Below are 26,016 nucleotides of genomic sequence, written 5' to 3' on the forward strand. Positions count from 1 at the left end.
TTATTTATACTTTAGTCCTTCAAATTTAATTTAATTGAACCGTCCTTCTCTTCTTTAACTTTCCTTCTCTTCTCTGCCACGTTATCATCCACGTCATCCTTCGCTTCCTCTAAAGAATGCTGAATCCGTTTTCTCACATACGTCTGATGAACCTTATCACCCTTCTCGTGTGGCATTTGCGGTGAGCTTTTGGCTGTAAAGGGCGATTGGTGAACACATGAGAAGAACTGTGGGAAATATTGGGTTTGCCGTTTGCGATTAGGGTTCTGATTTTAAACACAAACGTTTGGGCCTGGTTGTGGGCCTTATCCGACTGGTTTTTTTAATAGCAGACTTCTAATTTATCTGTCTCCAAAACTTTGTTCTTTTAAATTTGGGCATCTTTTGCTCTTCGCTTATGGAGTATCTATTTACTTTAGAATAATAATACAATGTGGTATCTAATTGTTCCAAATTAGGAACACGAAGTCTACCATTACATTTTTCATCTCTATATTAGTTAATAACACAAAGGTATAAATGAGAAAATGGCCTTCATTGTTTATAATAATTACTACAAATGTAATTCAGAGAAAATTATCATTAATTGTCTCGTTTAAGATAGAATAGGGTTTGAATTTATCAAATATGAAAAACAGATCAATACAAAATTGACCATACATATGCACTTAAATATTCTGATTTATTTATAGTTTAATCTCATTCAAGAAAAGCTTTAGAAAAATTCCAACAAAAAAAGAACTATTTTATATCTGTCAATAATTAAACCCCTGAATTTTTTTTATTCTAATTGGAAAATTGGAAAATCAACTGATCTATTTGTGTATTTTTCTTCTTGAATTAATTGAGAAATTAACTAAGATGTTGCTATTTGTTTGTATTTATCCTATATAATTCAACATTTAATATTTTTTTGTTTTTACTGGTACATTGTATGATTGTTAGTTTGTTACTGAATTGCAGTTGTTTTTTCTTACATTAAAAATTTTAGTTTGTAAATAAGTTTTGCAACAGATGTTGATGATAAGTCATATTTTTATTCTTTTAAATTCAAGGCCAAATATTTGATATATATGTTGGTCGAAAGACTTAATATATAGCCAATGTATGTATTTGGGTTGATCTAGCTAGTTTGGTTAAATCGAAATACTCTCTAGACCAATGTTTTGTTGACATAAACGCTTGTTTTAATATGCATCAAAAATTAAAGGAAGAAATTATTTTATAAGAATAATGAATTGATTACGTACTTACATATTTTTATATTGTTATGTTATAATCATGAAAAAAACATATCATTAGGAGTTTTCATAATTCAGAATTGGCAATACTTAGGCGCCCATCTACAGATTCGGGAGCTTCCCTTTGGAGCAGGAACAAACCACTTTTCATCACCGAATAATTGATTGTTGCAGATTTTCTTGCAAGCTTCATCACAAATTTTAGGAGTAGGTTTTTTCGCCGCTTTCAAGCACTCGTTTTGTGCACAATGTTTCACACACATTGTTATACTGTTTGATTGAGCAATGTGTGCTGAAAACATCATCGTCAATATAGCTACGATTATTAAAACACTGCGTGTTTGAATCCCCATAACGTATTGTTTTTAAGTATTAGTGATGATTTAATACAAATGAGTATTACAAAATGTTTTACTCCTTGTTTATATTTGTGAAGAAGATGATTTAGTGGGTAATGTTGGGTTAGTCTTGGTGATTTATATAGTGAAACTAATGTTGTCCATTTTTAGCAATTGTTTTAAATATGTTTCTTGTTTCTCTCTCTAGCAAACAAATTCTGTAGAGTTTCGTTGTGCTTTACTTTTTTAGTTGTCCAAACAAATTATTGCTATGAAAAGAGATCGTAGCTTGCAGATGTACTCATATGCCATTTTGGTTTTATTTTGTAGTCACATGTTGTTACGAGTTGTTACGAATATTTATTTGTAGAGCAGCATAGATCTATTAGATTAAATCTATTAAATGGTTCAGTGATATATGTGAATATGAATACAGTAACGGTTCCAATAGCCTCTATTTTCTCTCCTAGACACCATTTTCAAGACACGCCACGTGCAAGTGGGAAGGAAGCTTGCTTGAAGAAGAAGATATTTTTAGGATCTAAAAATATCTTTAACAGATTCTGTTCTTTTATAAATAAGGAAAGAGATCGATTTAGAGGGACTATGCTTTTGATATTGTGAGAGTTTTTTTGTTAGAATTTGGCCAAGCGATGTGCTTGAGGAGAGATCAATGTTGATCTCTATGTTATAGTGAGGTTGAATGTTCAGGCGAATGATTATGTTTCTGGATTTGCATTGGTTATTGTTTTGATAATCAGTCGGATCATCTTTCTATTTGAGTATTGTATTTGAAATTGGAGTTTGGGATATCAACAACTTAACATTGGTGCAGTGAAACTGGTTCCGGTCAAACGTTATGATGGATAATGATGCTGCGAAGAAACAATTGGAGTTTCTCAAGGGCGGATTCAAGTTACTATGCCAATCCGGAGGTGCAATTTTTGGAGATGCTGACTTCGATGGAGGAAACCTTGAAGCGAGTGGTTTGCGCAGTAGAGCGGATTGAATCTCGATCGATTTCAGATGACGGTAGACAGCTGGACCTCCCGATCTTCACTAAAGGTAATCCGAAGAGTGGATTGCGATGACTGAAGCTCAATTTCTTGGTGGTGACTATAGTGAGAAAGACAAGTTGGCGTGTGTTTCTGGTTTTTTTGGTGGCCAAGCAAAATTTTGGTTCCACAAGGAACTATCGTGGATTCCGTTCAATAGTTGGAGCCAGGTGAAGGATGGTTTATTGTTAACGTTTGGAAACAATCGGGACAAAAAGCGAGTACTTGTGGAACTCGATCTGGAAATGAAGCATTGGATCAAAGATTTTGATCGCAAGAGGGAGCCACATAAATTTCTTGAATCATAAGCTATCGTTGTAAGCGCATCAAGTTAGGAGATAGTTTCGAACAAAAATGTTGAAGCAATTCAGGATACTGAATTGTCGGGTGGAGGTGACTTGATTGACAAAGATTCACCGATTCAGGAGATCGCTCAAGTTCAAAGAAGGAATTGATTGAGTCATTGGTTGTTTTTGAGAAATTGCAATGTGCATTTGTAAAGAACAATCGGGTATATCCACCATTTGTTCATCAAATTCTCAATGAGAAGCAAGAGGCTAACCATGTGTTAGATAAACTGTCCCTTAGAAGACACAAACATCAAAGTGAGAAGAGAAGTATATCTCCTAAGGACATTTCCAACCCTACTTTATTTTAGAAATAAAACTCTAAATTTTTCTCCAACCCTACTCTATATAGAACTCTAAAATAGAGAAATCAGCAGAATTGTTTTATATATAGAGTGACTATATTTTCTCCTATGTTTTAGAGTTGATTGTTTTATTTATACTTTAGTCCTTCAAATTTAATTTAATTGAACCGTCCTTCTCTTCTTTGACTTTCTTTCTCTTCTCTGCCACGTTATCATCCACGTCATCCTTCGCTTCCTCTAAAGAATGCTGAATCCGTTTTCTCACATACGTCTGATGAACCTTATCACCCTTCTCGTGTGGCATTTGCGGTGAGCTTTTGGCTGTAAAGGGCGATTGGTGAACACATGAGAAGAACTGTGGGAAATATTGGGTTTGCCGTTTGCGATTAGGGTTCTGATTTTAAACACAAACGTTTGGGCCTGGTTGTGGGCCTTATCCGACTGGTTTTTTTAATAGCAGACTTCTAATTTATTTGTCTCCAAAACTTTGTTCTTTTAAATTTGGGCATCTTTTTCTCTTCGCTTATGCAGTATCTATTTACTTTAGAATAATAATACAATGTGGTATCTTATTGTTCCAAATTAGGAACACGAAGTCTACCATTACATTTTTCATCTCTATATTAGTTAATAACACAAAGGTATAAATGAGAAAATGGCCTTCATTGTTTATAATAATTACTACAAATGTAATTCAGAGAAAATTATCATTAATTGTCTCGTTTAAGATAGAATAGGGTTTGAATTTATCAAATATGAAAAACAGATCAATACAAAATTGACCATACATATGCACTTAAATATTCTGATTTATTTATAGTTTAATCTCATTCAAGAAAAGCTTTGGAAAAATTCCAACAAAAAAGAACTATTTTATATCTGTCAATAATTAAACCCCTGAATTTTTTTTATTCTAATTGGAAAATTGGAAAATCAACTGATCTATTTGTGTATTTTTCTTCTTGAATTTAATTGAGAAATTAACTAATATGTTGCTATTTGTTTGTATTTATCTTATATAATTCAACATTTAACATTTTTTTTTTTTTACTGGTACATTGTATGAATGTTAGTTTGTTACTGAATTGCAGTTGTTTTTTCTTACATTAAAAATTTGAGTTTGTAAATAAGTTTTGCAACAGTTGTTGATGATAGGCCATATTTTTATTCTTTTAAATTCAAGGCCAAATATTTGATATATATGTTGGTCGAAAGACTTAATATATAGCCAATGTATGTATTTGGGTTGATCTAGCTAGTTTGGGTAAATCGAAATACTCTCTAGACCAATGTTTTGTTGACATAAACGCTTGTTTTAATATGCATCAAAAATTAAAGAAAGAAATTATTTTATAAGAATAATGAATTGATCACATATTTACATATTTTTATATTTTTATGTTATAGTCATGAAAAAATAAATCATTAGGAGTTTTCATAATTCATAATTGGCAATACTTAGGCGCCCATCTACAGATTCGGGAGCTTCCCTTTGGAGCAGGAACAAACCATTTTTCATCACCGAATAATTGATTGTTGCAGATTTTCTTGCAAGCTTCATCACAAATTTCAGGAGTAGGTTTTTTCGCCGCTTTCAAGCACTCGTTTTGTGCACAATGTTTCACACACATTGTTATACCGTTTGGTTGAGCAATGTGTGCTGAAAACATCATCGTCAATATAGATACGATTATTAAAACACTGTTTGTTTGAATCCCCATAACGTATCGTTTTTAAGTATTAGTGATGATTTAATACAAATGAGTATTACAAAATGTTTTACTCCTTGTTTATATTTGTGAAGAAGATGATTTGGTGGGTAATGTTGGGTTAGTCTTGATGATTTATATAGTGAAACTAATGTTGTCCATATTTACCAATTGTTTTAAATATGATTCTTGTTTCTCTCTCTAGCAAACAAATTCTGTAGAGTTTCGTTGTGCTTCACTTTTTTAGTTGTCCAAACAAATTATTGCTATGAAAACAAATCATAGCTTGCAGATTACCCATATGCCATTTTGGTTTTATTTTGTAGTCACATGTTGTTACGAGTTGTTACGAATATTTATTTGTAGAGCAGCATAGATATATTAGATTAAATCTATTAAATGGTTCAGTGATATATGTGAATATGAATACAGTAACGGTTCCAATAGCCTCTATTTTCTCTCCTAGACACCATTTTCAAGACACGCCACATGCAAGTGGGAAGGAAGCTTGCTTGAAGAAAAAGATATTTTTAGGATCTAAAAATATCTTTAACAGACTCTGTTCTATTATAAATAAGGAAAGAGATCGATTTAGAGGGACTATGCTTTTGATATTGTGAGAGTTTTTTTGTTAGAATTTGGCCAAGCGATGTGCTTGAGGAGAGATCAATGTTGATCTCTATGTTATAGTGAGGTTGAATGTTCAGGCGAATGATTATGTTTCTTGATTTGCATTGGTTATTGTTTTGATAATCTGTCGGATCATCTTTCTATTTGAGTATTGTATTTGAAATTGGAGTTTGGGATATAAACAACTTAACATTGGTGCAGTGAAACTGGTTTCGGTCAAACGCTATGATGGATAATGATGCTGCGAAGAAACAATTGGAGTTCCTCATGGGCGGATTCAAGCTACTATGCCAATCGGAGGTGCAATTTTTGGAGATGTTGACTTCGATGGAGAAAACCTTGAAGCGAATGGTTTGCGCAGTGGAGAGGATTGAATCTCGATCGATTTCAGATGACGGTAGACAGCTGGACCTCCCGATGTTCACTAAAGGTAATCCGAAGAGTGGATTGCGATGACTGAAGCTCAATTTCTTGGTGATGAGTATAGTGAGAAAGACAAGTTGGCATGTGTTTCCGGTTTTCTCGTTGGCCAAGCAAAATCTTGGTTCCACAAGGAACTATCGTCGATTCCGTTCAATAGTTGGAGCCAGGTGAAGGATGGTTTATTGTTAACGTTTGGAAACAATCGGGACAAAAAGCGAGTACTTGTGGAACTCGATCATGAAATGAAGCAATGGATCAAAGATTTTGATCGCAAGAGGGAGCCACATAAATTTCTTGAATCAGAAGCTATCGTTGTAAGCGCATCAAGTTAGGAGATAGTTTCGAACAAAAGTGTTGAAGCAATTCAGGATACTGAATTGTCGGGTGGAGGTGACTTGATTGAAAAAGATTCACCGATTCAGGACATCACTCAAGTTCAGAGAAAGAATTGATTGAGTTATTGGTTGTTTTTGAGAAATTGCAATGTGCATTTGTAAAGAACAATCGGGTATATCCACCATTTGTTCATCAAATTCTCAATGAGAAGCAAGAGGCAAACCATGTGTTAGATAAACTGTCCCTTACAAGACACAAACATCAAAGTGGGAAGAGAAGCATATCTCCTAAGGGCATTTCCAACTCTATTTTATTTTAGAGTAAAAACTCCAAATTCTTATCCAACCCTTCTCTATATAGAACTCTAAAATAGAGAAATCAGCAGAATTGTTTTATCTATAGAATGACTATATTTTCTCCTATGTTTTAGAGTTGAACTTATTTATTTATACTTTAGTCCTTCAAATTTAATTTAATTTTAATCGTCCTTCTCTTCTTTGACTTTCCTTCTGTTCTCTGCCACATCATCATCCACGTCATCCTTCGCTTCCTCTGAAGAATGTTGAATCCGTTTTCTCACATACGTTTGATGAACCTTATCACCCTTCTCGTGTCGCATTTGCGGTGAGCTTTTGGCTGTTAAGGGCGATTGGTGAACACATGAGAAGAACTGTGGGAAATGTAGGGTTTGCCGTTTGTGATTAGGGTTCTGATTTTAAACACAAACGTTTGGGCCTGGTCATGGACCTTATTCGACTAGTTTTTTTCAATAGCAGGCTTTTAATTTATCTATCTCCCAGACTTTGTTCTTTTAAATTTGGGCATCTTTTTCTCTTCGCTTATGGAGTTTCTATTTACTTTAGAATAATAATACAATGCGGTATCTAATTGTTCCAAATTAGGAACACAAAGTCTACCATTACATTTTTCATCACTATCTACATATACATTTTTGTAGCCATTTTAGCAAATAAATCTTGGAGTTGGGATTTATTTACAAAGAATGCCATTGTCATAAATTATTATCATTTAATTAATATTCCTAATTATTAGCATTTCTTTATCTAATATATCTTCATCAATTCTAATTACTTTTAAAAAGAGAAATCTTAAAACTTTATTAATATTATACTTTATTAAAGATAAATATTATAGTTATTTAAAGTTTATAAAATGTTTAGAATATTTAACGAAAAAACGTTTAGAATAAATATAATCTATGAAATCTATAAAATTAAATAACTATTTCAAAAGTCTTAAGATTTAAACAGTACAAATCAAACATAGTAAATGTATACTAAATAATATACAGATATAAAAGTTGTACATTCAAAAAATACAAAACATTAAATCATATATATTCTTAATCGACTAAACAAATTAAATTTTTATTCTTTAAAATAGTCCCGTGGTATACCGCGGGTTAAATCTAGTATTAGTTAATAACACAAAGGTATAAATGAGAAAATGGCCTTCATTGTTTATAATAATTACTACAAATGTAATTCAGAGATAATTATCATTAATTGTCTCGTTAAAGATAGAATAGGGTTTGAATTTATCAAATATGAAAAATAGGTCAATACAAAATTGACCATGCCTATGCACTTAAATATTCTAATTTCTTTATAGTGTAATCTCATTCAAGAAAAGCTTTGGGAAAATTCCAACCAAAAGAGAACTATTTAATATATGTCAATAATAAAACCCCTAAATTTTTTTTATTCTAATTGGAAAATTGGAAAATCAACTGATCTAATTGTGTATTTTTTCTTCTTGAATTTAATAGAGAAATAAACAAATATATTGCTATTTTTGTTTGTATTTATCTTATATAATTCAACATTTCACTTTTTTTTTTTTTTTTGCTGATACATTGTATGATTGTTAGTTTGTTACTGAACTACAGTTGTTTTTTCTTACATTAAAAATTTGAGTTTGTAAATAAGTTGTGCAACATGATAAGTCATATTTTTATTCTTTTAAATTCAAGACCAAATATTTGATATATATGTTGGTCGAAAGACCTAATATATAGCCAATGTATGTATTTGGGTTGATCTATCTAGTTTGGGTAAATCGAAATACTCTCTAGACCAATGTTTTGTTGACATAAACGCTTGTTTTAATATGCATCAAAGAAAAAAGGAAGAAATTATTTTATAAAAATAATGAATTGATCACGTACATACATATTTTTATATTTTTATGTTATAGTCATGGAAAAAACAAATCATTAGGATTTTTCATAATTCAAAATTGGCAATACTGAGGCATCCATCTACAGATTCGGGAGCTTCCCTTTGGAGCAGGAACAAACATTTTTTCATCACCGAATAATTGATTGTTGCAGATTTTCTTGCAAGTTTCATCACAAATTTTAGGAGTAGGTTTTTTCGCCGCTTTCAAGCACTTGTTCTGTGCGCAAGATTTCACACACATTGTTATACTGTTTGATTGAGCAAGGTGTGCTGAAAACATCATCGTCAATATAGCTACAATCATTAAAACACTGCGTGTTTGAATCGCCATAACGTATCGTTTTTAAGTATTAGTGATGATTTAATACAAATGAGTATTACAAAATGTTTTACTCCTTGTTTATATTTGTGAAGAAGATGATTTGGTGGGTAATGTTGGGTTAGTCTTGTTGATTTATATAGTGAAACTAATGTTGTCCATTTTTAGCAATTGTTTTTAATATGTTTCTTGTTTCTCTCTGTAGCAAACAAATTCTGTAGAGTTTCGTTGTGCTTTACTTTTTTAGTTGTCCAAACAAATTATTGCTATGAAAACAAATCATAGCTTGCAGATATACCCATATGCCATTTTGGTTTTATTTTGTAATCACATGTTGTTACTAGTTGTTACGAATATTTATTTGTAGAGCAGCATAGATCTATTAGATTAAATCTATTAAATGGTTTAGTAATATATGTGAATATGAATACAGTAACGGTTCCAAAAGCCTCTATTTTCTCTCCTAGACACCATTTTTTGAGACACGCCACGTGCAAGTGGGAAGGAAGCTTGCTTGAATAAGAAGATATTTTTAGGATCTACAAATATCTTTAACAGACTCTGTTCTAGTATAATTAGGGAGAGTTGTCAATATAGAGGGACTATGCTTTTGATGTTGTGAGAGTTTTTCTGTTAGACTTTGGCCAAGCGATGTGCTTGAGGAGAGATCAATGTTGATCTCTATGTTATCGTGAGCTTGAATGGTCAGGCAAACGATTGTGTTTCTGGATTTGTATTGATTATTTTTTTTATAATCAGTTGGATCATCTTTATATTTGAGTATTGTATTTAAAATTGGAGTTTGGGATATCAACAACTTAACATTGGTGTAGTGAAACTTGTTCCGGTCAAACGCTATGATGGATAATGATGTTGCGAAGAATCAATTAGAGTTTCTCATGGGTGGATTCAAGGTACTATGCCAATCGGAGGTGCAATTTTCGGAGATGTTGACTTTGATGGAGGAAACCTTGAAGCGAGTGGTTTGTGCAGTGGAGAGAATTGAATCTCAATCGATTTCAGATGACTGTAAACAGTTGGATCTCCCCATTTTCATTAAAGGTAATCCGAAGAGTGGATTACAATGACTGAAGCTCAATTTCTTGGTGGTGAGTATAGTGAGAAAGACAAGTTGGCGTGTGTTTCCGGTTTTCTCGGTAGCCAAGCAAAATGTTGGTTCCACAAGGAACAATCGTGGATTCCGTTCAATAGTTGGAGTCAGGTGAAGGATGGTTTATTGTTAACGTTTGGAAACAATCGGGACAAAAAGTGAGTACTTATGAAACTCGATCTTGAAATGAAGCAATGGATCAAAGATTTTGATTGCAAGAGGGAGCCACATAAATTACTTGAATCAGAGGCTATTGTTGTAAGCGCATCAATTTCGGAGATATTTTCGAACAAAAGTGTTGAAGCAATTCAGGATACATAATTGTTGGGTGCAGGTGACTTGATAGACAAAGATTCACCGACTCAAGAGATCACTCAAGTTCAGAGAAGGAATTGATTGAGTCATTGGTTGTTTTTGAGATATGGCAATGTGCATTTGTAAAGAACAATCGGGTATGTCCACTATTTGTTCATCAAATTCTCAATGAGAAGCAAGAGGCACACCGGGTGTTAGATAAGCTGTCCCTTAGAAGACACAAACATCAAGGTGGGAAGAGAAGTATATTTCCTAAGGGCATTTCCAACCTTATTTTATTTTAGAGTAAAAACTCTAAATTCTTCTCCAACCCTACTCTATATTGAAATCTAAAATAGAGAAATCTGCAGAACTTTTTTATTTATACTCTAGTCTCTCAAATTTAATTTTTTTATATTTAATACATATTATCAAGCAAACAAGTACTAAATTCAATACATACAAATGGATCATAGTTTTATAAATTTAACAAGCAAACAAGTACTAAATATAAAATTAACAACATAAGAAAATTAAAACATAAAACTAGTTTTAATATTCTGGTAAACTGTTTGTAGATCCGCCAAGATAGTTAAAATATTGTCCAAATGAAATAGATGGAGGAGGAGTTTGTTGATCTTGATCTTGTTGTTAGACACATCGTTTGTGTAAAATCCGTGCTTATTTAGTCTTAAAATATGTCTGAACATTTTGTTTTGAATGGAATTCATATCACAAAATCAAAATTCCTTTTGTCGAGATAATATGAAACGTTAATATCCTCTTTCAAGAGTTTCTTGGTTGATTTAAAAAAAATCAAAGATAAAGAATCTAATTTCGCATTACGAAATGTGTTAATGGATCATATATGGGAAAATTATTCTAATTGTTATAAACCGGATAAGTATGGATGTGATTATCCATCACTCATCTCTATCCCTAAGATATGGATTATGTTTATCCATTACTTCTTCTCTAAGATATGAATGATGTTTATCCATTACTTCTTCTCTAAGATATGGATGATGTTTATCCATTACTTCTTCGCTAAGTAATTTACTTCCTAGCTAAGTAAGCTCTACTATATATAGCTCATTTCATTCATTTGTAAGTTACAGAAAAAAGAGAAGAGAAATAGAAAGCAATAAGAAAACTCTTGTTTCGAGTTTTATTCTCTCTAGTCTTCATTATTCTTTCTTACTTTAATCCTTTATAACATATTATCAGCACGAGTATAATATACGTCGGTTATGTATCACCGAGTATAATAAGATATCTTGAACCACAAACTGGTGATTTGTTTACGGTACGTTTTGCCGATTGCCATTTTAATGAAGATGAATTCCTAGCTTTAGGGGGGAGGAATTCATCAAATGCATATGCATAAAGATATAGAATGGTGCACACCATCTTTAAAATATTTTGATCCCCCCACGAAGTATCGTGAGCTGGAAGTACAAAAGATTGTACATTTACAAAGTATGGCAAATCAATTACCAGATTCGTTCACCGATACAAGAAAGGTGACAAAGTCATATATCCCCGCTGCAAATGCCCCATCAAGAGTTGAAATTCCTAGTGAGCTGGAATTAGATGGGAGCAAAATTAATGAACCTAAGGTTCAATTAAAGCGTGGGAGGCCTATTGACTCAAAAGATAAAAATCCCCAAAAGAAAAAGAAATTGGGAGAAGAAAATGAAAAGGTTCTTCAAGAAGAACCAAGTCCTCGGGACGATAGAGAAAAGTATGAGATTTCTATTAACTATGCCCATGATGATATCATATGGGATAGAGATGATATTGATGATGATAATGGAATATTCTCCTTTTCTTTATCTAAAGAGATCGATCAAGAGAATGATGATCCAGATCCAAAGACATTATCCGAGTGCCCGAAAAGGCCGGATTGAGAGAAATGGAAAAATGCCATGCAAGTTGAGTTGCACTCCCTTAATAAAAGAAATGTCTTTGGACGTATTGTCACTGCATCTGAGAGTGTAAAACCTGTTGGATACAAGTGGGTATTCGTGCGAAAAAGAAATGAAAAAGATGAGATCACACGATATAAAGCTCGACTTGTTGCACAAGTTTTCTCTCAAAGACCAGGAGTTGATTATGAAGAAACATATTCTCGGGTCATGGATGCAATTACATTCAGGTACTTAATGAGCCTTTCGGTATCTAATAATTTAGATATGTACCTTATGGATGTAGTGACAGCTTATTTATATGGATCTCTTGATAATGATATATATATATGAAAATCTCGGAAGGATTAAAACTTCCTGAGGCATTAGACTCATCAAAGTCTAAAGATATATATGTGGTCAAATTACAGCGATCACTTTACGGATTGAAACAATCCAGATGCATGTGGTATAATCGTTTAAGCGATTATCTACTTAAGAAAGGGTATGTGAATAATAAAATCTGCCCTTGCGTCTTCATTTAGAAATCCCCTTCGGGATTTGTGCTCATTGTTGTTTATGTTGATGACCTAAATATAATTGGAACTCCAAAGGAGATTGATGATGCACGAACTCATATGAAAGAAGAGTTTGAAATGAAAGATCTTGGAAAGACAAAATTTTGTCTCGGGCTCCAAATTGAGCATTTCCAAGATGGTATATTTGTGCATCAATCCAATTATACAAAAAAGATTTTAAAGCGCTTTAATATGGATAAAGCGAATCCTTTAAGTACTCCAATGGTCAATAGATCTTTAAATGTTGAAAATGATCCATTTAGACCTTGTGAGGATAACGAAGATTTTCTGGGTCCCAAAGTACCTTATATGAGTGCTATCGGTGGACTTATGTATCTTGCAAATTGTACTAGACCAGATATTGCTTTTGCTACTAATTTGCTTGCAAGGTACAATTCATCCCCTACACGAAGGCATTGGAATGGGATAAAACACATCTTTTGTTATCTTCAAGGTACTATTGATTTTGGATTATATTATCCTAGAAACCCCGAGTTTGGTATAGAGAATGTGTTTGGCTTAGATCCATGACTAATCATATTCAAGAAGCAAGTGGATTAGTCATCAAAAGAGAGCCAACAAGGATATATGAAGATAATGATGCATGTGTTGCTCAAATCAAAGAAGGTTATATCAAGAGCGACAGAACGAAGCATATCCCTCCACGATTCTTCTCCTACACTCAAAAACTCGAGAAGAACAAGGAAGTAGAAGTGCAATACGTTCGTTCAAGTGACAATGCAGCAGATCTATTCATAAAGGCGCTTCCAACTTCTACATTTAGAAAGCATGTTCAAAGCATTGGAATGCGTCATCTACGAGACCTGTGAAGTGTCTTCGAGGGGGAGTTCACGTCACTGTACTCTTTTTTCCTTGTCATGGTTTTTATCCCAATGGGTTTTTCCATGATAATGTTTTTAACGAGGCAGTACGTAACTCATCAAAAGTGATGGATACTCAAGGGGGAGTGTTATTAACCGGATAAGTATGGATGTGATTATTCATCACTCATCTCTATCCCTAATATATGGATTATGTTTATCCATTACTTCTTCTCTAAGATATGGATGATGTTTATCCATTATTTCTTCTCTAAGATATGGATGATGTTTATCAATTACTTCTTCGCTAAGTAAGCTCTACTATATATAGCTCATTTCATTCATTTGTAAGTTACAGAGAAAACACAGAGAAAATAGAAGAGAAAGAGAAAGCAATAAGAAAACTCTTGTTTCGAGTTTTATTCTCTCTAGTCTTCATTATTTTTTCTTACTTTAATCTTTTATAACACTAATGGTGTTGTTTAAAATAAAATTTGTTATGTTTTATTATTGTTATATGATGTAATGTTTTTTTAATGTGTAATGAGTGTTTAATTTAAATAATATCATATTTTATAGAAATTTTGCAAAACTATAATATGTGGAGTTAAATTTTAAATTCTATTAATAAAAAGTATTATTATATAAAATAGAAATGTAATATTTCTAAGAATGTTTCTTTTAAGAGTAGAAAATAGAGAGATACATTGGAAATAAATCCTCTTCTAAAATAGTGTTACTCTAAGGTCTAGATGTTTAAGTGCAAAAGGAAGCGTCGACCACTTGCTCAATTTGGAGATTCTACTGCAGACAAGCATGCCATTCTTGAGCTTTTAGAACATATTTATGTCTTCTTGAGAGCGAGTGAATGTCAAGAGCTTGTTGACAAGTATTTGAAGATAAGAAAGTTGCTGAAAAACATAAAGCAAACAGTTACCAAAAATTGGTGGTTTAAGTTCAAATCTGGTTTGATACTTAATAGTATATTACGATATAGTGTATACTAATACTTGTATATAGTTTTATACATGTAATCTTATATAGTATATAAACAGAAAGTGTAGTTACAGTTGCAGTTAATGAGAAATAACAAACTTTTACTTCTCTCTCTAAATCTAATATAGTATGGTCATTTTTAGATGGTTTGGTCATTTTGAGATCTTGAAGCGTATAAGCCCCGCCATATACAAGATAAAATGTTTACTTGGTTCTCTTTGGGAGTCCAAGACTGCGAGTTGGCTGGGAGTTATTTGTGTGTTGTCTGAAATTCTGTTGCCCAAAGTTACAGTGATTTCAGCAACGTTACAAGGAGATATACAAGGGAGAGAGTTGGATGCAGGTCATGTGATAAAGGTTGGGTTAGATCAGATTCTACAAGTACATAATGTTACAACTCAAACATGGAATGGATCTTCGGGAGTATGGAGATTGCTTAACAATGCTATGGAGATGTAAACCTATGAGACGGAGGAGACAATCTTTCTTTTCAAGACTGATGTGCCACATGAGGATGAGATATGATTTAAGCGGACTGCTCTCTACATGAAGCACAAATGGCGATCCAAGAGACTGCATTCATTTACATACGACGTTTGATTGGAAGACAGCTTCTGTATCTAGTCCTGAAATGCATTGTTTCAGGATAAATCTTTGGATTAACACTAAAAGAAATATACTGCATATTCATCTACAACAAATGCAGAAGCACAAAGTGTAAAAAGACTTGGATGTTCAAGTACAAAGAAGAATAAAAACAAATGGAGTGGATAAACAAGAAGCTGCACATTGTAAAGGAGTGTTTGTGTTTGATGCAATTGGAGACGTTGGAAATTTGCAATGCATAGATTCTGAGGAGTGGAATGCATTAGATTTCTGCAGAATTACCAGTGCATTTGGCTCAGTCCATTGTGTTCTTGCCGTGCTTTCATCTTGTGGAGAGGCTTGTCTGTTCATGAGGGTACAAGTTATCGTGAGAGCTTGCCATATGATTTTCTTTTTTTCTTAAAGCTTGAGGACAATTGTGTTATTGATTCTTAGATCGAACTATCGTTTGAGATTTCTAGAGTGTTGTTTATTTTGCACCGATAAGACATTAATTTGTTTCGTACAATTATTTGTCCAAAAAGAAAATAAAAAATTCAGTAAAAAAATAAAATAAAACAAATGAATAGTTGGATCGATTTCAAGAGTTATTAATTGGTTATATATGTATTTCGGCCAAAACAAAATTAATTCTGATTCACTCATGGGCCACTATATTTTAATGGGAATTGGACATGTTTAGGCACTTCTACAAACTTTTATTCTTTTTGAGGCACTTCTCACGTACAAGGCACTTTTCCTTGTTTTTGAAAAATAAATGGACAATTATATCCCCACTCATCTAAGCCAAAAATTTACTTAACCGGTTAGAAATGTTTGGTTCCCTTCTAATAAATCCTCTAATAAATCCACAGTTGATATTTATAGAAAAAGGAAGTTACCTTCGCCGAGTGAAATTATCTCAATGTCGATGGTTGTTAATTCTCACTGTGATAATTGATTGTAACACTGATAGCTAAAGGCTATATCGAAAATCAAATCTGACGGAGCCGCGCAGGACCCGACGGCGGAGATGGATTTAAGATGCGATGAAACGATTCTCCTCCACATAATGGTCTCGATTCTTCGGGGAAAATTAGGAAAATTAGCATCAAGAGAAGAAATCGCAGATAAATCTTGAAAATGAGATTACTTACAGGAAAATTAGATCCGGACATGCGGTGAAGATTACTGAGAGATTAGAGCTCTCAGAGGAGATTCTCCGATCTACGATAGTAGAGAGTGATAAAGAGTGTGACAGAGAGAAAGAGAGATTTGTTGGAGAGGCCTATTTGCGTCGATTAGGAATCTCCCCCTGAATTAGTATCGGCCTGCAATAGCCATTTTTTTACAGACTTTGAAAATCTTAATATGATGGAAGTTGTAGTTATCTGAAAGGTTTAGAATAACTAGAGTGGAGGGTACCAACAGCGATACTGATATCCACGTAGTCTCTGTAAATGATATCATCTCCATCGATAACTGCATTTACTATAGGTTGGTGCTGGAGGTTTGACTTGAGCACCATTAAACAAGAAACTCGTATGGAAAAAATTTTAGAAATTGTTTCGGCAAAAAAACTAGTATCCAACATATCAAGTCCAATAAAAGATAAACTGCAAAATATTAATGTCCACTTCTGTATGTCCAACTATTTTATCATATTTGTTCACTGATAATTGTCCAGTATCGTCGAATGTTTAAACTGTTATATTGATTATGTTTGATGTAAAGGGATGTAAATTATATCTTTCATGTTTTTGACCTTAGTTCCTTCTTGGACTTTTTTAGACAAACCCAAAAAATATAAAAAAGAAAACCATGATTTATATTGGTTAGTGATGTATCTGTTTTTGTTGTAGGGAAAAGAGGATTCCTAATAATTTGGTCTTCTATCATATTAATGCTTCTCCCAAAATGTTCAGCTCTACTTGAGTGTATACATGCAAAAAATGAATTGAAGATTTTATTTGATTATTTAAAATTTTTCCCACAATGTTTTATGTGTTTTTGTTTGATTTATTTTTTGTTTGCTGATTTTTAACTTTCCATTATACTGATTGTGTTCTATATATCCACAATATTATGTCCACAATATAATGTCCAATAAATCCAAAACAAAATGTAAAATTGATGAGTGTTTCATACTTGTGTATTGTTGAGTGTCCAATATGATCAATCAATTAGTTAACCGGTTATCTTGCTTAGGTTTGTAGCGGTATCTAAAAAAAACGTATCCACTCAGTGCATAAAGAGACGGTTGAGATCTTCACACAAAGAAAGGAGTTATTTGACGATTACAGACGGTTGTAATGCAGTCATTATTTCGATGTCCACGAAGGTACCATGAAAAAATATCCTTAAAAATCGTAACACGTTTACGATACTCAATTACGCTATTAGGTAATTAACGTGAATGCTCTGTTTTGTTTTGGTTAGGGATTGATGGATGAGTTTTGTATGGTAATTTGTGGAGATTGGGTTTGTTCGTCGAATGGAGAGTGGAAACTGGAGATCTGTAACAAACTGTTTTCTAGGGTTGTTCCAATTTTTGAGGGAATGACACTGGGAGCGTTTAAGTCAGCGATTTCGAAAGAGTTCGGAATGATTGGTGTAAATCCTTTGTTGAGTTATGCTGCACCGGATAAGGATATGTTCACAACAAAGGAGAAGACTCCTCCAGTTTTGGTTACAAGCGAGGTTGGCCTTCTGTACTATCTAAGTGCACTTAGAGAAAACAGAGGTCTTAATTTGTTTGTGAAGTTTGAAGAAATGGAGGAAGATTTACAAAGTTTTGATACACGAGGAGATAGTAGCACTAAACGACCGCGTCAAAGCAGTTTGGAGGAAGAGTGTGGTTCAAAAACGCCTAAAAGTGGTGTCACATCTGTTCGCGATATATCGTCTGTGGGTTCAAAAACTCCTACAATTGTGTTGACCCCTCGTGATGACGAATTCATGGAGGAATTGGAACAAGCAGAAGCAAACATAGGAAGTAACAGTGGGCATAAATCGTCACGGAATGATACTGATAACGAAGGTTTTAACAATGATGTTGAAAAGTTGTTTTTCGTTGATAACGATACAGAGGAAGTTGAAGCAGTCACGGAAAAACCTGAAGATAGTATGCCCTGTGGCGGTTATGATAAGGAGTTTTGGTCAAATTTCTTAACAGATGATTATGGTGGCTCCAATGCTAATGAGTTGATGGCAACAGGAGGTTTAGATGTAAGGTACGGGTCTAACAATAAGGTTGTGGGCTCCAATCTGGATGAAGTGGTTTTCTGTACTGGCAGCGGAGTCTTTGATCACGCTATATATGTGAATGGGGCTGGCGAAAGTATAAAGACAGAGCATACAAAAAAGACCCCACAAGTTATGAAAGGAAAGATGGTCGGTGGAGTTGGAAGCTCTCAGGAAACGAGTAATGAGGTCAAAAAGTTGGAGGAAGTGGATGACGAGGAGTTTGACATCCCACCTTTGTTTGAGGACATCGAGTATGAAGTTGATAACTTACCTGATTTGGACATTGATGATGATGGTAAAGGTATATACCAGGGAAAAGTGTATGCGAGCAAAGAAGATTGCCAAATAGGATTGGCTATATTTGCGATAAAGAATCAGTTTCATTTCAAGCAAACAAGAACAAAATAGAATTATTTTGTTCTCAGTTGCTCAGATGAGAAATGTGATTGGAGAATATTGGCCACTGTAATGAATGGCACAGGTTACTATGAAATTAAGAAAGCGCAGCTTCAACACACATGTTCGGTTGATACTAGAAGGCAGTACATGAAGAAAGCAACGTCAAAGGTGATTGCATCTGTATTTAAGGCAAAATACAGTGAAGCTTCTGCTGGTCCTGTTCCAATGGATCTTCAGCAACTTGTACTAGAAGATTTGAGGGTTTCTGCGTCATACAAAAAGTGTTGGAGAGCTAGGGAATCAGCTTTAACAGATGTTGGCGGGAGTGATGAAGAGTCTTATAGCAATTTGGCTGAATATTTGCATCTTCTGAAGTTAACAAATCCAGGGACGATAACACATATAGAAACCGAACCTGATATTGAAGATGAAAGGAAAGAGAGGTTTTTATATATGTTTTTAGCTTTTGGGGCTTCAATACAAGGTTTTAAGCATCTGAGAAGGGTTTTGGTTGTGGATGGAACACATTTGAAAGGAAAATACAAGGGGGTTTTACTCACAGCAAGTGGTCAAGATGCAAACTTCCAAGTGTATCCACTCGCATTTGCTGTGGTGGATAGCGAGAACGATGATGCATGGACTTGGTTCTTTACAAAGTTGGAGAGGATAATAGCTGATAACAACACACTCACTATATTATCAGATAGGCACGAATCGATAAAGGTAGGGGTGAAGAAGGTATTTCCGCAAGCACATCATGGTGCATGTATTATTCACCTATGTAGGAATATACAAGCAAGGTTCAAGAACAGAGGATTGACGCAGTTAGTGAAAAACGCTGGATATGAGTTTACGAGTGGAAAGTTTAAAACGCTTTATAATCAGATTAATGCCATTAACCCCCTTTGCATAAAGTATCTACACGATGTAGGGATGGCTCATTGGACAAGGCTATATTTCCCTGGCCAGCGTTTCAATCTGATGACTAGCAATATTGCTGAAACGTTAAACAAGGCGTTGTTCAAGGGGAGATCGTCACATATTGTGGAATTGCTAAGATTTATTAGGTCTATGTTGACACGTTGGTTCAACGCGCATCGGAAGAAGTCACAAGCACATTCAGGTCCAGTACCTCCGGAGGTTGACAAGCAAATTTCAAAAAACTTGACAACATCAAGTGGAAGCAAGGTTGGTAGGGTAACCAGCTGGAGCTACGAGGTAGTTGGGAAGCTAGGTGGTAGCAATGTTGTTGATCTAGAAAAGAAGCAGTGCACCTGCAAGAGATATGATAAACTGAAGATACCATGCGGTCATGCTTTGGTGGCTGCCAATAGCATTAACCTCTCGTACAAGGCTTTAGTTGATGATTATTTCAAACCACACTCATGGGTTGCGAGTTACAAAGGAGCAGTATTCCCTGAAGCAAATGGCAAAGAAGAAGACATACCCGAAGAGCTCCCACACCGTTCCATGCTTCCACCATATACTCGGAGACCATCAGGGAGGCCTAAGGTAGCAAGAATACCATCAACAGGGGAATATAAGGTTAGATAAATATTTTGTAAATCTCGTACATTGTCTAATCTTTTGAAAAACTAACCAAACTAATGCAACATGTTGGTTAACATGGTAAACGTAGAAACCTAAAACAGGAAGGACGCAGCAGAACAGGTGCTCACGCTGCAAAGGATTGGGTCATAACAGGACAAGTTGTTCTAATCCAATTTGAGAAACTGTGTTTTCGAATTTTAGTTGTTAATATATGTATGATGATTAACTAGTTGCTATTTTTTTTTGTAAAATATTTCAGTTCTTATTGTAAAACTAGTTGCTATGTTTTTTGTAAAATATTTCAGTTCTTATAATTAGTTATTGCTGAAACATATCTTGATTGTATCGCAAACCTCTGCAATACCGTTTGCTTATCCATAAAGCCGTATCCATATGGAGATGCTTTTTAATAGGTAATGTAGTTCTAATCCATTTTGAGTACTTGTAGTTGATTTTTTTAGATTGGGTCATAACAGGACAAGTTGATCTAATCCAATGAGAAATTTTATTTTTGAATTTAAGTTGTTAATTAATGTATGATCTGTAACTAGTTTCCATGTTTTTGTAAAATATTTCATTTCTTATTGTAAGATATTCCCATAAATGTTTTTTCGTTTCTGTAAACCTAGTTCTTGATGTACCAAATATAAGTATATATGTTTATTTATTGTGTTAAAATAGTCTATAATTAGCATATCTTGCTAAACCGCAAATCTGTGCAATCCCGTTTAACTATCCACAAACTCTTATCCATATGGAGATGATGTTTTAACAGGAAAAGTAGTTATAATTCATTTTTAGTAATTGTAATTGTTTTTTTAGATTATTTTTTGTAAAGCCATTACTATATGTAATGATTAAAGGTATTTTTGTTGATTTGATTCAAAGTAAAGCTTGATTGCACCAATTATTAATATATTTTATGATACAAATCTCTATTCAACGTAATTGTATACAGATAGAACTATCCAATTTTCTATTATCTTATGTGTAAAATATTTCAGTTCTTATAATTAGTTATTGCTGAAACATATCCTGATTGTATCGCAAACATCTGTAATACCGTTTGCTTCTCCATAAAGCCGTATCCATATGGAGATGTTTTTTTAACAGTTAAAGTAGTTCTAATCCATTTTGAGTACTTGTATTTGTTTTTTTTAGATTGGGTCATAACAGGACAAGTTGATCTAATCAAATAAAAAATTGTATTTTTGAATTTAAGTTGTTAATAAATGTATGATCTATAACTAGTTGCCATGTTTTTGTAAAATATTTCAGTTCTTATTGTAAAACTAGTTGCTATGTTTTTTGTAAAATATTTCAGTTCTTATAATTAGTTATTGCTGATTTTATATCCTGATTGTATCGCAATCCTCTGCAATACCGTTTTCTTATCCATAAAGCCATATCCATATGGAGATGTTTTTTAAACAGGTAAAGTAGTTCTAATCCATTTTTAGTACGTGTAGTTGTTTTTTTTAGATTGGGTCATAACAGGACAAGTTGATCTAATACAATGAGAAATTTTATTTGTAAAATATTTCATTTCTTATTGTAAGACATTCCCATAAATGTTTTTCCGTTTCTGTAAACCTAGTTCTTGATGTACCAAATATAAGTATATATGTTTATTTATTGTGTTAAAATAGTCTATAATTAGCATATCTTGATAAACCGCAAATCTGTGCAATCCCGTTTAACTATCCATAAACTCTTATCCATATGGAGATGATGTTTTAACATGAAAAGTAGTTATAATCCATTTTTAGTAATTGTAGTTGTTTTTTTAGATTATTTTTTGTAAAGCCATTACTATATGTAATGATTAAAGGTATTTTTGTTGATTTGAATCAAAGTAAAGCTTGATTGCGCCAATTATTAATATATTTTATGATACAAATCTCTATTCAACGTAATTGTATACAGATAGAACTATCCAATTTTCTATTATCTTTTGTCTACTATGTAAGAGAAGGAGTTGTATCAGAAACTGGTAAAATGGGTTTTACTAACATGTGAATAATTACAAGGAGTCTTAATTACGTGTGATTAAACTCGGATTAGAATTAGTAGAGATTACGAATAACCAAACACATTAGACTAAACGAAAGATAAACGTGAAAGATGAAAACATAATAAAGCTGGAACAGGATGTGTATCTCACTAAACTAGGAAAGCAGAAGGATGTCTCGGAAGAGGTAGAAGTAGAGGCATTGTGAACATCTTTCTCCGTTAAATTCATTGTTAAGCTCATGTATTAGCCAGCAGTCAGGATATTCCTCGTAAAGAAAGGTCTCGGAGTAAGATCCGAAACATTTAGGTTCCGAAGCAGAAATGTGGCCGATAAGTTTGTTTGCCATCAAGGATACATCAAAGAAACACTTGTTCTCGCGATTGAAACTATTGAAATCATCAATGAGTTCGATACCTGCGCAACGGTTTAGAGCAATGTAGAGTAGTTTGGCTAAAGGAAATCTCTCTTTACAGGTACTCAAAATTGAAATGGCTCCACACAGGTCGAGGCAGCGGAATCCGAGACTCAAGCTATGGAGATACAATGCGTAGGGGTTGCTTTTTTCTAGACATTTGGAGTAGAAAGAGAAATAAAGAGAGTTATAGGAAGACATGTAGATGAAGTATGGGCTTTTGTCTAGACGCACTCGGGTTAGCGTTTCGTCAGAGAAAGCTGCTAATTTCCCAACATGACCATCTTTAATCCAATTTTTCAAAGCGTCTATTCCTTGTTCCGAAACGTAGCTAACGATTAGAGCAAGTATTGGTTCCGGAATATATAACCTGGAATTCTTCATTTTCTGCTAAAAGGGCCAATGATAAGTTAGAGGAATGATTAATTTTAGGAATAAGTAAAGGAATCATATTTGTTTGTTTAGTTGCGAACTAAAACCTGTTTTGCAGTGTGTCCACGATTTGGTACAACAACGATGGCAGCGGAAGGTGGATGGATGTATTACTGAGGAGGAAGATCTTGATCGGCGGGGTTTGGAGAATCTCTAATGTTTGTATTGCGCAGAACGGGTTATAAAGGGAGAAAGGAAATGAAAGTTTCTATAAAATATAGATATTCGAGAGGGATAAAGCTTTGTGGGGAGAATAGGTGCAGTTATAAAATCAGTTCCATAAACTGTTTGAGACGAGGTAACGGTCGAGGACTTGTTCTCTTTATAATTGTGAAAATAGTGGAGAAGTACTACTTACCTTAATATCGTAAGGTAACTTCACACATAATAACTTCATATATAAAATCCCATAAAAAAAATCATAGATTCTTAAGTTTGCCGCAAATGTGAAGAACAAAAAGAAGAACTGAACTGAAATGTACTTATGAAATAAGGGCTACTTCTTGGGAGAGGTAAAAGTAAATACATGTGTTACACCACTGTCCCTCATACTCATTGAGGTTCTGATGGTCCGACCAACACTCACCGTAATCCTCAAACTCCCAGGAATTTTTGTATGTCCCTTGGCGACGTGGACCAACCTCGTTGATATGGAACATTAGCTTATCTGCGAATAAGTCGACTTCACTAAATTTGTAGTACCTTCGCTTGTACATACTATAAAATTCCCATGGGATTGATCCAGCGCAACTATGGAGCATGATGTAAAGTAGACCAGCATGTGGGAACACGTCTTTAATACCATCCAAAATAGCAATTGCTTCCTGGAGCTCACACATATGAAACGCCAACACTAAACTCTGAAGATATAGTGCATAGGGATTTTTGAAGGCTAGGCATTTTGTGTAAAACATGTGATAACTAGAAGATTCATGAGCCATGTGAATGAATACAGGGGACTTATCTAGTCGAACAGAAGAAAGAGTTTCCCTGGAAAAAACAGCGGCTTTGCCATCTGGTCCTGATTGAATCCAAGCCTTTAACATATCAACACCGTCCTCTGAAACTAAGCTTACTATTTTAGCAGCTACGTGTTCAGGCATGTGGAAATCAGAGAACGGAGGAGGCTGATATAAAATAATTCCAAATGATAAACCTAAATTCGGGTGATTGTTCAGATAGCAAAGATTAGTAGTTAAACATTACCTGTAGGTGGAATTGAACCAAAGCTTGACGAGGAGGATGGACGGCAAATTGATTTCCCCTAATAGATGCAAGGGCACTTGGGGGTCGCCAGAAATGTCTGGTAGGTGCCATTGGTTGAGGGTGGATACATTTGCTTTTTTCGCAGACGATTTTGGGCATTTTGGATTATCGATTCGTATAGTACTGAAGGTGTACAAATAGCGATCTATTAATGAAAATTTTTGTAACTTTGAGATCGTGATAGAATGGGAACCCTAATACTTTGTCACATTGAAGAGGGTGGGGTGTGGTGGTGAGATGGGTTAGTAGCGACGTCGTGGGTCCTACAAAATTTTTAAAAAATTAGACATGTGAGTAAGTTTTCTCATGTCCAAAATAAATCATTGTGTGTCCAAAGTTTGTTGTCCAAATAGACACAACTTTATGGTATATAAAATATAGACGTGGATGTCTTTTAACATGCAATCGAACAGGGACTCATTTATGGGGGAACAGGTTCTCCATAAACAATCAGGTAATACATACATAGACTGTAATCATGAAACACCAACCACAAAATAAGATGGATAAGCCTTAGCAAATATATAAACGAAGATTGAATAGCAAACGAGAATATAACATTAAAAAGACAGACTAACAGAAGCTTAAAAACAGAAAAACAAGTTTTAGAAAAATAGAAACATGTAGATAGACAGATAATGATGGATAACACAGTATTAAAACATTGTCTTTCAATATTTTGGACAATTAGATCTTTTGTGTGCCCGAGATTTGCAACGGGAGCAACGTGGAATACTCTCTCGAACTCGGGGTTGAGCCCAGTAAGCTCCATCTATTTGTACCCATCCTCCGTCCTCTCCATAAGGTTCCATCCATAAACTAGATCTATAGCATTCAACAACCAAATTCTCGTATGCTATTCTTTTGTATAATACAGCAGTTAAAGCATGTGGATTGTTGGCTTCAAGACATTTTGTAAAGAAATGATAATAGATGGAATGAGGCATTGACCACCACATAAAATACCGAGATCTGTCAAGGCGGACACAACTTAGTGTTTCCTTGGAATAGACAGCCGCTTTAAATAACGGACCAGCCTTAACAAAGGATTTCAAAGAATCAACACCAGATTCTGCAACGTAGCTAACAATTTTAGCAAGCAGCGGGGCCGGCAAGTAAACTTCTTGGATAGCAGCAACCTGTTGGAAAAAAAACGAAAGAGATTGTTAGTATTTTTATTAAAGTAGTAGTTAAAACTGTAGAATACTAAGTACTTTGGGTTTGGACGAACAACCATTTTCACATCTGAGGCAGATGATGTTTCATTGTTGCTTATCTTCGTAAACTTCTGCATAATTTCTCTGTTTTTTGGTTTTAACTGAAGAAATGGGTAATGGGAAAAACATTAATGAATGTTGGGTGTTTATATAGATTATTAAGGAAAGAGTAGTTTAAGTTTTTCTGCGGTTATATTAAACAATTTATAATAGGTGGTAAATTGTCCCGGTATAAATCAGTTTCTCAATGTTGAGGAGGGAACTAAAATCAGATGCGAAAAAA

At 34.1% G+C, this 26,016-nt stretch overlaps 6 protein-coding genes and 3 pseudogenes across 9 annotated transcripts; 5 read left to right on the plus strand and 4 right to left on the minus strand.

The window, feature by feature from the left end:
* Positions 1-1,315: 1,315 nt before the first annotated feature.
* AT1G34860 (Plant thionin family protein) lies at positions 1,316-1,594 on the minus strand (the record flags this gene model as incomplete). Its single annotated transcript, NM_001084192.1, has 1 exon — positions 1,316-1,594. The coding sequence occupies one exon, from the start codon at positions 1,592-1,594 to the stop codon at positions 1,316-1,318; it is 279 nt and encodes a 92-aa protein (NP_001077661.1).
* Positions 1,595-2,441: 847 nt separating this feature from the next.
* Positions 2,442-2,942, plus strand: AT1G34910 (uncharacterized protein; the record flags this gene model as incomplete). Its single annotated transcript, NM_148509.4, has 2 exons — positions 2,442-2,574; positions 2,677-2,942. 2 exons carry the CDS (start codon positions 2,442-2,444, stop codon positions 2,940-2,942), a joined length of 399 nt encoding a protein of 132 aa, NP_683350.4.
* A 1,786-nt stretch (positions 2,943-4,728) lies between these two features.
* On the minus strand, positions 4,729-5,007 carry AT1G34930 (Plant thionin family protein; the record flags this gene model as incomplete). The annotated part of the gene is made up of 1 exon (NM_001084193.1): positions 4,729-5,007. One exon carries the CDS (start codon positions 5,005-5,007, stop codon positions 4,729-4,731), a length of 279 nt encoding a protein of 92 aa, NP_001077662.1.
* An 846-nt stretch (positions 5,008-5,853) lies between these two features.
* AT1G35030 (uncharacterized protein) lies at positions 5,854-7,089 on the plus strand (the record flags this gene model as incomplete). Its single annotated transcript, NM_103202.1, has 4 exons — positions 5,854-6,055; positions 6,160-6,375; positions 6,471-6,556; positions 6,943-7,089. The coding sequence occupies 4 exons, from the start codon at positions 5,854-5,856 to the stop codon at positions 7,087-7,089; spliced, it is 651 nt and encodes a 216-aa protein (NP_174738.1).
* Positions 7,090-8,637: 1,548 nt separating this feature from the next.
* Positions 8,638-8,916, minus strand: AT1G35035 (Plant thionin family protein; the record flags this gene model as incomplete). Its single annotated transcript, NM_001084194.1, has 1 exon — positions 8,638-8,916. The coding sequence occupies one exon, from the start codon at positions 8,914-8,916 to the stop codon at positions 8,638-8,640; it is 279 nt and encodes a 92-aa protein (NP_001077663.1).
* An 848-nt stretch (positions 8,917-9,764) lies between these two features.
* AT1G35040 (uncharacterized protein) lies at positions 9,765-10,177 on the plus strand (the record flags this gene model as incomplete). Its single annotated transcript, NM_103203.1, has 2 exons — positions 9,765-9,887; positions 9,980-10,177. The coding sequence occupies 2 exons, from the start codon at positions 9,765-9,767 to the stop codon at positions 10,175-10,177; spliced, it is 321 nt and encodes a 106-aa protein (NP_174739.1).
* Positions 10,178-11,688: 1,511 nt separating this feature from the next.
* On the plus strand, positions 11,689-13,624 carry AT1G35050 (annotated as a pseudogene; the record flags this gene model as incomplete). Its single annotated transcript has 1 exon — positions 11,689-13,624.
* Positions 13,625-17,641: 4,017 nt separating this feature from the next.
* On the plus strand, positions 17,642-20,395 carry AT1G35060 (annotated as a pseudogene; the record flags this gene model as incomplete). The annotated part of the gene is made up of 1 exon: positions 17,642-20,395.
* A 3,337-nt stretch (positions 20,396-23,732) lies between these two features.
* AT1G35080 lies at positions 23,733-25,810 on the minus strand (annotated as a pseudogene; the record flags this gene model as incomplete). Its single annotated transcript has 6 exons — positions 23,733-24,377; positions 24,457-24,553; positions 24,710-24,779; positions 25,253-25,341; positions 25,483-25,655; positions 25,724-25,810.
* Positions 25,811-26,016: the final 206 nt, after the last annotated feature.

Source organism: Arabidopsis thaliana (genome assembly GCF_000001735.4).
Source record: "Arabidopsis thaliana chromosome 1 sequence".
NCBI classification, from domain to species: domain Eukaryota; kingdom Viridiplantae; phylum Streptophyta; class Magnoliopsida; order Brassicales; family Brassicaceae; genus Arabidopsis; species Arabidopsis thaliana.